Here is a 10867-nt window from a genome sequence, read left to right on the forward strand (position 1 = left end):
TGAGAATTCTGAGATTTTATTTCAAGTTATCAAGGAAGCACATTTTCTGCAGCTCAACACATTTGACACAGACAAAAAAATCTTTTCACTTGGAACACATTCCTGCATCTGATATCTATTAACACCAGATAAGTCAAAATTTTTGCCTTTAGCAATACATGGGGCACCCAGTTGCTTAAACACAGTTTCTTATACAATGTTCAACTGACCGCATTTCATTTTCAACAGCATGCCTCAGTATTACATTCACTGTCTGTTATCTATTACCCCTTCCTTCCCCTCCCTGCAGTGAAGCCGTCAACTTCACGCACTTCGTGCCCCACACCCCTGTGGCTCGGACATGGTACGTTCCACAGACCTCAGTTGTCGCTATCAGGTCGTATCAAGGAGAATCGTCCGGAGGGGTCTGGGATGAACCACCTCTCCCACAGATCCAAGTGAACGGCAGGATACTTCCAGGGTTTGAATGGGCCGTTCCAGTGCAGCAGATGTGCCTCCTGTAGGAAGCTCTCTGAATAGCGGGCATCTGGACTCCAGCCTGAACAGACACAAATGGTTTTTAAAATTAACCAGAGGGTAGTGCTACAATATAATATGTTTCTCTATGTAGTAGAAATAATAAGCCCATTTGTCACCTCTTATTACTCAAAATGTAATTACCAGATTTCTATTGATTAGAATAATCTCTTTCAGTTCTGTGCCTGGATTCGAGGTTGTATTACTTCACCTCATTACACCTCACAGCAGATTCTCTCTTTGAAACAGAAGGTGAACGAATAACCGTTCAAAGGCACCTTGGTCCCTGCAGGAGGGAACACATCGGCACTGAATGCGTGTTCTGTGCTGATTCAGACTTTGGTTTATTCAGTTCTGTGGCTGGTCCAGTACATTCAGTTCAGTACACAGTTGGCCTATACCAGCTCAGCACATAAGCTTAATGGCTCAGCGGAAGATGATTTGTTATCAGATCGTGATTGTTTCTTTAAAAGACCGACCGTCACGGCTATCATCAGTTTGTGTCAGCAGCCCTACAGCCATGTCTGCTTGTGGGTAGCCACTGTGGCTACCAGGGATGGCAAGATTACATTTCAAGTAAAGGGTGTTTGTCTACAGAGAATATTCTGGGTCTGTATCTATTACTTGAACTCAATCATACAGGTTTTTCCATGAAACAAAAATCACAGTCGACATGAAATCATGGGGGGCAGGTAGTTTAGCAGTTCAATGTTTTATAGCTGTGCCAATGTAAAGGACGTAGAAGTTGGTGGACGGTGACAGTTACATTGTTAAAAATGGAACTATCTTTATATTAAATGCTGCAATAATTAAGTTACTTCAAGCGTGTGCCAAATGAACATTTAAATGGAAATTTTCTATTTCATTTTGACTGGTCTTCGCTGCCCTCTCCTGGACAACACTGGAAGGTAATACACTTTGCTTTGTTGTCTGTGCTGTGATTTGATTTAAACGATGCATGAAAAAGTCATCACACAATGAGCAATCCATGTAGAAATTAAAGATAAAGAGCTAACTGATTGTTATTTCACACATTTATTATTTAAAATCATTGAGTCATGCAGCAATCTCAGCCGTCAATCGTGGTCATGCAACACCTTTTTTTTGGCTTTAAAGTTAATTAAAACCAAGTTCCAGACACCTTAGCTAAAAACACATGAAACTCTTCTGTGCATGAAAAAGACATGATCTCACCGAGGTGCCTGACGTGCCACAGTGGATCTAGTGTTGTGAATTTGTCATGAAAGACGATTAGCATGGGTGGGGTCGCCACACCTCCCGCCATGGCACTGCTGTATATGTTCTGCCTGGTGGTGAGAAAGGGAAGAGTTTCTGGTCAGACAGGTTTATATATATATATATCATATAATACAACACCTTAAAACATGGAATACAAGTAAAAATAAATATTAGAATTATCTGACACATATAAAAATACATTTAAATTGTTGCAAGATTGGAAAGTAGAAGCATACTTTGCTTCTTGGTGGGTTTGTGGTCATGACTCATGTCAGCACACACCTGAAGACAAATGAATATGCGCTAAATCAGTAGTACAGGCCGCTCCTATTATTATATATCATCTATCTGTACATCTGTGCATCCTTTATTCTTGTCATCACAGATGATCATCACAAACAGGACTCTGGTTGAGGGTTAAGGACAGAAGATGTTGCATCTTGTTAAGCCCTATGAGAAATTTTGAGTTGTGAATATACAAATAAAATTTGATTGATTTTGATTCCTTACTATCTTACAGTTGTAATGAATGGTTCTGCTGCATTGATGCTAACGAACTCCTTATTCCCACCAGATCTGACCTGAAGTTCTCCTCCATCCATCTCTCCAGCTGTTTGGTGATCTTTTGCTTCTTCCACTCGCTGATGTCTGCGACAAACACTCCAGGGTTGAAGGAGCAGTCTCTGGGGTTGATGGCCAGGTCTTTGACTTCCTGTTTCCTGTAGTCCAGGAAGCCCATGTAGGTTGTCTAGGAGACGAGCTCAGAGGAGAGGAGGAATTTTCAGTTGCAAGAAAAGTTTAACTGAGAAATGCCTTTCTCAATGAATTATAATCACAATTCCAAAACACACCAACTTATACACTTGTACTCCACACATCTATACACTCCTACTTTGTTTCTAGTCAAATACAACAAGCAAAGCAACTCACATTCAGTTTTTGCACCCATTACTTTGTTTTTGTCCTGATTTCATTGTTTATGGTTTTATTTTCAGTTCAAGGCACAAAGCGATCAGACAGAAAGGAATAAAAATCCACCTGCATGCCGATGCTGCGCACCATCTCATGCGTGGAGGGCAGGTCGCAGTCGGTGGCGAAAGCCGCAGCGTGTCCAGGCTTCAGTTTGATGTTAAACAAATCCTTTATGTTTCCTGGAAAAGCAAGAAAAGAAAATTAGGTGGCAAAAGACATCATACACAAATACACTGTCCCAACAAGAGTAGAGCAGCAATAAATAAATGGCTCTGGATCAGGAGGAAAGACCCCCACTGGGCCCCAACATATCAGGGACACACCCAGGTCTGATGAGCCAGTGGATGTCTTGGAATAAAAAGGCAGAAACACACGAAGATCCTAACATACACAGCTTATCATCAAACTGGTGCAGGAGACCTTCAAACGTCTCAATTCAACATCTTATTCTACAATAAAAAAGTCAGTAACTGGATGTATGATATAAAAGATTCAGTTATAGTCAACCTGGTGGCCTATGGTTTTAACTTTCTTGGTATATAAGTGTAATGTGTGCTATTGAAACCGCCTGTGTACCCACACTGCCTCAGTGAAGCAGGAGCTATCATTCTGGGTTTGAACCTCCAAAATAAACAACATTTGCTTATTCATACGGACACTTGTCAATCTTCCAAACACAGTGCTTGTCTTTAAACACACCAGGAGAGAGATCATCGACTTTAAACTTTTCCTTCAGGCATGATCACGCATACGTACCCTGCACAATGACATCATCATCCAAATAGATCACTCTTTTGTGGTTGATGTCGAGCAGAGGTAAGTAAAAGCGCACAAAGTTGAGCTGCGACAGAAAAGCAAATTTCATCATCACAAGAACTGTGTAATGTTTGTTCTGCTGCATGAACAAAAACAAACCCCCCCAACTCACTGGATGTAACAGTTCAGGCCGAGAGGAATCTGGCTTCACTTTTCCTCTTAGAACCATGGGGTTAAATTCCAGTATCTTATACCTGATGCCTTTCAGTTTAGTCTTCTCAATGTACTGCCTGCGGAGAGGCAAAGAAAGAAAGAAGAAGTACATAAACACGAAGGTCGTGATGAGTGGGGTTTCTTCTATAACAGTGGAGAGGGAATGAGAACCCCCGCCAGGCCAAAATGAAAAATTGATCTAATAACAAAACCAGAATGGCACTCAGCAGACTGCATACCTCCACCAAGACCCAACAGTGAAACCACATTTAAATTCACTACTGATTTTCTTTTTTTTAATTCAGATCACACACGCACGCACACAAAGGGATATCAGATCTGCTTCATATTAAGGACAATTTAAGTTGCCCAATGCATTTACAGTTTAAATATCACATCACCTGAAATATGAAATCATCATTGCACCTTTAAAAAACAGACCTTGTCAGTTTCACAGCATCTCGGAAGGTCACGATATAGAAGAAGACGCTGGCCTCTGTGTTGCTGCGGATGCTGTTGATAGTAGCCATGGTTCCACCCATTCGCTCCTCTGATGCGCAGATGATGACAGGGATGACTTTATCTGCCTCTGGTACTTTCAGTGCAGGACCTCTTGCTGCGCTTCCATGGCTCCTCCAGTGATCTGAGAGGAATCAGACAGCGTAGGTTGGAAGTCAACCTCTGGGACACTTTGGATGCATGGCCCCTCCTGCCTGCACACTGCTCCGGTTGGGTTTCTCTTTTTTATTCATTCAACAACTGTGATTGTTAAAATGAGATAAATGCAACTGTCCACAAAATACAGACAGAGATCACGTATGAAAAATAAAGGGTGTGAATGAAAACTGTGTGCATGTACCTGAGAGTTTGGGCTGAGTGGAGGCTCTGTACAGTGTGTTGTGCAGGAGCAGACACAACATGAGGACTACCAGCACCAGGAGGACATGATTAACTGAAACCCAGGGACAGATTCGTGCAATCAGATTCAAACATTTCTCTCACTTTCTATTTATTTATTTCAGATATTTTCAAAGAAATTTAAATATAAGCAACAGTGGGTCATATATATAAGCTACCCCAGAATTAAGAGCCAACATAGCATAACATACATGGCAGTGCCACGTGGATTTTGCAGCCCAAACAATTGAGATTTCTTTTTATAAATCCATTAGGAAACAAAAACTTCAGGAAGAGCACAGACGAAATAAAGAAAACAATCTGTAACAGCAAACTGACTTCCCTACTTCGAAAAGAGACGAAAAGAAAATGCAGGAATGTCACCTGCCTAAATAAACAGGAGAAAAGGTACGGAACAAAAAGGCTTCTCTTCCCTTCAACTAATCAGGACTGCTCCGAACAATCAACCAAACACAACACACCCCATAACGATCAGTCAACAACATATAGAGCAGACAGGTTTCTGACAACATCGCAAGCTGGAGAAAAGACAAAGACAACCGGAGATCGACAGGTGAGCTTTTTAAGGTGAGCTCCATCAAGCCATCGTCCAATCCCCTGCCGAGCCTGAGACACAGAGCAGGGGAAACAACGCCACCCCCAGGCAGGGAGGAAGAACAACACATAAACACACAGTGTGACTCAGAGTGATAACAAGACTGACTCAACAAATGTCTCAACAAGTTTTGAATCGCTTGAATCAGACAATGTCAAATAGTATTCAACTGCAATTATTGCGTTTAGAGGCCAGATGTAATGAGAAGCCCTCAAGACGTTCCTGATACTGGAAGTCACATCCATAAGATGAGGGCAGACATTAGGTAACAATGATATTGACCTTTGACCTTTGACCACCAAGATCTAATCACTTCCTTCTTGAATTTATCTGAATTTGTGGAGAATTTGAAGAAATTCCCTCAAGGTGTTTCTGTCATGAAAATTTGGAGCAGGGGCAACATTTTGCTCAGCTCTTTCCAATTTTTAAAACAACTACCGGCAGCTCGGATCCTAATTTATTAACATGTTGCAGTTCAACCAAAGTGCTGATTTTACTTTAGATTGCAGATTAAACATATATGTGTGTATATATATATATCTTCTTAAACTCCAAGCTAGAAACATAATTTAAATATTTTTCTGTGATAGAATCGGAGCACCACTGAATCACTGCTGAAGGAACTTCTGTTGATTGACTGTTACATTACTTGAGCACTAAACAGGCCTGTGTTTGCTGTATCTCTCTCACAGAGCCACAGAGATGCACATTGTGTTTCCTCTCCAGCGTTTGAGTGTGTCCACCAGCTGCCAGGCAGACAAGAGGGAAAGAAGATCAAACATCCACCTGAAACCATTTAAAAGTTTTCTGGCTGCTGATCCAGGGGCCATTACTAACCCTGGACAATATCCTATCTGCGAAGAAGTTTCACTCTGAAGAATTTGACCCAAATCAAGACCTGCACAGATGTGCTTTTCGAGACACATTAGGATCGTTGTTCAGGATTCTTATAAACTGATCTTTCTCATGATAAGTTTTCACCAGACAAAAGGCAGTACGTGTTCAAGGACAATTAAAGTAAAGTTGTTTTTTTTAAATGAAAACAACTGTTTCTCTAATATCTCTCATTTAAAACATTTGTCTTTTTTGTTTTGGATCATTTTGGAAGCAAACTCAAAACCAGTGTTTTGCATTCAGTCCAGCGTTTATCACAGAATGGAATCACGAACTCTAACCCCTGACAGCCTGTCATCTGGTTGCCTCATCATGCCCTCCCCCAGCACACGCATGCACATTTGGTGCACATGCAAGCAAACTGGAAACTTTCCTGTTACCATCCCAAGAAAGAAGCCAAGGGTTCCTTTACTGCTTCACCAACTAAACCTCACTTCAACAAAGCTCACTCTATAGTCGAAGTGTGAGTGTTAAACCACAAGCAAAGTGCCGACCTCGTTAGCGCTGCTGTACGTGGACAGACATGAACACATATTTTCTCTTTAGTAAACTCATGTAAACTGATGTCGGCACAAACTATAAATCAGTTTTTACTTACTTTTTCTCAGGAGAGCCATGTTTCATGTTTGTCCTCCAGCAGCATCTGCAAACACACACACACACACACACACACACACACACACACACACACACACACACACACACACACACACACACACACACTTGAATTGAAATACAGAGATATTAGACGAACTGAAGAACAAACAGGAGATGAAGTATTTCTTGGCGTTACAGTAACACTAATGGTGGGATGGATGAAGGATTTGGCCTCAGTGGAGAATGAATCTGCCAACACAGCTGAAAGTGAGTGAAAAGAAGACAGAGCTTATAATTCATCAGACTTCTGAGAATGACACATACAAGTCTCCAAAGAACGGACTTAACTACAGACTTAACTGTGAGGAAGCACTTGGCTGAGCGTCGTCCATAAATCAAACCGAGTTCCTCCTCCATACAAGAGATTGTAAAAGCGACTCTCAAGGGATCACATGACTGACAACATGAATGCTACGTCTGATATGATTCCATACGCCTTAATTAGTGAGATGTTATTCTGTGAGAAATAAAATATTTGTATATATTTACAAAGTTTAGGACTATTTAACAATGGAAGTTAGGAAACAGTTTGCATATAATTGGGATAAATTTATGGGAATGGGACGGTTGAGATGGAAATAAAAATTTGAGAAACGTCAGAGAAATAAGGAAAGTGAAGTGCAGACAATGAAATATTTGGGAGGACATGATTTGATACATTACATTGGCTGACTAGATAACTGCTTGAATAAAGAAGTGTGCAGGGGTCGGTTGGGATGCCCTGAATCCTGTGATCCCACTGAAACTTAACACTGTGTCAAAATCACTCTTTATTTAATTGTACTCCATATTCATGATCGAGTGGTTGTAGCTGCTTTCAGACATGAGGGCGAATCTCCACACATACGTAGGGGCTCTATTTGAAAATGTCCGACTGACAGCCTGCAGACTTTAAAGAATCTCCTGCTGCCTTGTTCGTGTGTGAAAGGCAAACTCCGGAGAAAGTCCGGACCCAATTGAGTGGACTTTCTCCAGAGATCATGTTTGAAAATGGCTCATGTCTGCAGTAAAAAGTAAAGCTTGATTAATCAGCCCAAGTTGGATAATAACCACATCCATCCCCCATCCCAAAAAACAGACGTGTGACCAAACCTGGATTTAACTGAGGCCCAGAGCCAGGAGACATTGGACAACACACGTGGCTGCATTTAGTCCTAAGCCTTTCACCACTTCCTGGTGCCAGTGCTTCATGAAGGAATCTAGCTGCTGGCCAGATTGTTTCAACTTTTATGTAACTGCACAAATAGAGATGCTTACATAGTGAAATGACAAAAGCACACCCCAGCTGCTCCGACTGTAAACAGCCTCCTCAGGTTTCCCCTCCACCTCTATCACATTGTAATCAAGGTTAATTCAACATGATCAGTGAGCAACTGTGGGTTTCATTAACTTCATGGTTTGTGCTTTTACCGTGAAGTGGTGACGCCTCAGATTAAGTGTGACAGCTCCACTGTCTGCTTCCCCCCTGTTTCCTCCGAAAACCTGCAGACTCACTCTTCAACAGTTCGGTTTGTTTGTGGCTGTTTACAGCAGCCGGCCACATCTGGAACTGCTTAGCTTCAGATACACTCCTTCCACCCGGCCCAACATGCTGCAGCGTACTGTCCCCGGCCTGCTTTCCAGCAACTGATGATTCACTCGAGCCAAACATTGTTTCTGTCTTACATCTAACATGACCACGAATCTCAAGGCCCTTACAGTCACACTGTTAATGCTTTCTAGAGTTGTACAACAAGATACAAACTTTCACATTATTTTATTCATATTCTCTATTTTTGGGAAATGTTGGAAAAAATTATGATACGAGTGTAGAAATTTAGAAAAAGATATCAGGGGATATGGCTCCAAGAATAATTTTTATAAATATATGACAACAAGCTACAGGAAAACGTAAACACAAGGTTGAATGAATCTGTCACTGACCAAAGCCTTGTCCTAATGTGGCCACACCTCACCTCTGAGGCCCTGGTGTGGTGTGAATTGTGGAAGTCAATCCAAAGTCCTAATAAGGATAGCTGTGCAAGCATGTGTGGTTTGAGTGAGTGGGGGGATGGGGGTCCAAACCCAAGGCACTGAAGTCATCACACTACAAAAATATGTTAATGCAAAAAACGTGGTTGACTTTTTCAAGAAAAAAACCATATTTACTTCTATTTTTTTCATTCACTTCACAAAAGGAGCAAAACAACACAAAACGCTACAAAGGTTGGAAACTAGTTTAGGTGTTAATTGGTTTCAGTGCAGGAGGACAAAATGTTCTCCTGTTAAAACCAACGTCACACAAGACACAACAGACAACCTGCAGAGCGACATTATGTTAGAAACTATAGAGAGACAGACGGAGATAAGGTAAGAAGAGGGTGTGTCACTCATGTGCCACTACTCACCAGAGATCAGTCTCCTTCCTGCTGCTCCATGTTGTAAAACCTCTGAGGACTGAGACTCACCCTGACCCACGGTCCCACTTTTCTTCTTCTCTCCCTCCTCTCTCTCTCTCCCTCTTCTTTTTCTCTCCCTCTTCTTTTTCTCTCTCCATCCTCTTTTCCTCTCTTTCCCTCCTTTTTCTCTCTCTCCCTCCTCTTTTCTCTCTCCCCCTCCTCTTTCTTTATTTTCCTACCCACCCCCTCCTCTTTCTCTCTCTCATTCCTCTCTCTCTTTCTCTCCCCCCCTCCTCTTTCTCTCTCGCCCTCCTCTCTCCTATCTTTCTCTCTCCCCCTCCCTTTTCTCTCCCTCCCTCCTCTTTTTCTCTTTCTCTCTCTCAGTTCTTCCTCCAGATGTGACTCCTCATCCTGTTCCCCAGCAGCTCTGATTCCTCTCTGTCATGACGCCATGAACTGGATCATCTCTCATCCTCTGTCACAGCAGTGATACTGAGCGGTTCATGTCTGCTGTGAAATACTGGTTTGTTACTAATGTCATTTAAACATTTTTCCAAAAAACAAAGAACATAAAAACCTTCTAATTGTATAAATTACAGTCACATATGTAAACATTGTAAACAACTTGACTTAAATTCAAGTTATTGTATTGCATTCAGTTATTGTTATACTCATCTCACAGGCCAACGCAGTCACAGAGCCGACAGGGACAGAAGTAGATCTAGGAGAGAGGTCAGAAGAGGGCCATGTAAATTTGTAAATAGAGAGGAAACCATTAAAAATTATTACAATGCTTTCTGTAAATAGTTTGTGTATAAATGTATAGTGTTATAACTTTGCTTTTTTTCAGTAAATCCAGGTCATCTGTTCCAAATAGAGAATTTTGTCTCTTCCTACATCTCCACAACCAAGTCTTGTGCAGTGACACAATTATAATATGACAACAAAGAATAAGACATGAATAAATTACATAATTTATTGAAAACAAAACACTTACAAACAGTTTGTGAGTATAAAAACTGCTTCAATGAAATTAAATGATAAAATGTGTAAAAAAAAAAAAATCTACTTAATCTATTTCAGTCTGCGTGTATTTCATCTGCAGCTTCTATTAGCATTTTTTTGTTTTAAAAGACATTATTCAGAACAGAAAATGCCTCAAACAACATTTGTTCCAGTTTGCTTCATCTTTGATTCACTTGAACTGAAAGTTGAGCGGTTTTCGGAGTTCAATTTGATAAAACAGACGATTTTGGTTCAGCCTTTCATTTGGAAATACAGCATTGCATGATGGGAGATGTAACCAGGTCAGAGAGAATATTTCCTTATACAATAGGATGTAACTAGAGGTTCCTCCTCACAAGATCAGCTGATCCAATTATTATACTCATCAGAATAGAAGAGACATTTCTGCTACTTCTGCTGTTTCACACTCTGTTTTCTCTTGACTGAGCAAATCAAACACAGACTAAATTCTCTTCATTTCCTGTTTTTATCTAATTTAATTCCCCCTGCTGTGAGTTACAAACTGAAAAGTGTGGATAATGTGCCAATCAATCAATCAATCAATCAATCAAACTGTAAATTGTATAGCCCATATTCACAAATTTCCCCATAGGGCTTACCAAGGTGCGACATTCTCTAACCCTCAACAAGCGTGAGGAATCCAAATCAAAACTACCAGAAAACCTTATTTACAGGGGGAAACATTAAACCTCAGAGAGAGCCA

At 41.0% G+C, this 10867-nt stretch overlaps 1 protein-coding gene across 4 annotated transcripts; it reads right to left on the reverse strand.

Moving 5' to 3' along the window:
• Nucleotides 1-9332, reverse strand: glt8d2 (glycosyltransferase 8 domain containing 2). 4 transcript variants are annotated; one of them, XM_020099819.2, is made up of 10 exons: nt 9148-9315; nt 6702-6746; nt 4556-4648; nt 4138-4339; nt 3656-3773; nt 3484-3568; nt 2794-2906; nt 2337-2503; nt 1711-1823; nt 1-538 (listed from the first exon to the last, which is right to left on the reverse strand). In XM_020099819.2, the coding sequence occupies exons 2-10, from the start codon at nt 6718-6720 to the stop codon at nt 360-362; spliced, it is 1089 nt and encodes a 362-aa protein (XP_019955378.2). In that variant the 5' UTR covers nt 6721-6746; nt 9148-9315; the 3' UTR covers nt 1-359. The 4 variants fall into 4 exon arrangements, with proteins under 4 accessions (XP_019955378.2, XP_069376476.1, XP_069376478.1 ...); XM_069520375.1 differs by lacking the exons at nt 6702-6746; nt 9148-9315 and adding an exon at nt 5076-5204; XM_069520377.1 differs by lacking the exons at nt 6702-6746; nt 9148-9315 and adding an exon at nt 4806-5058.
• Between the last annotated feature and the right edge of the window lie 1535 nt (nt 9333-10867).

This window comes from Paralichthys olivaceus, chromosome 23 (assembly GCF_024713975.1).
Source record: "Paralichthys olivaceus isolate ysfri-2021 chromosome 23, ASM2471397v2, whole genome shotgun sequence".
Classification (NCBI taxonomy): domain Eukaryota; kingdom Metazoa; phylum Chordata; class Actinopteri; order Pleuronectiformes; family Paralichthyidae; genus Paralichthys; species Paralichthys olivaceus.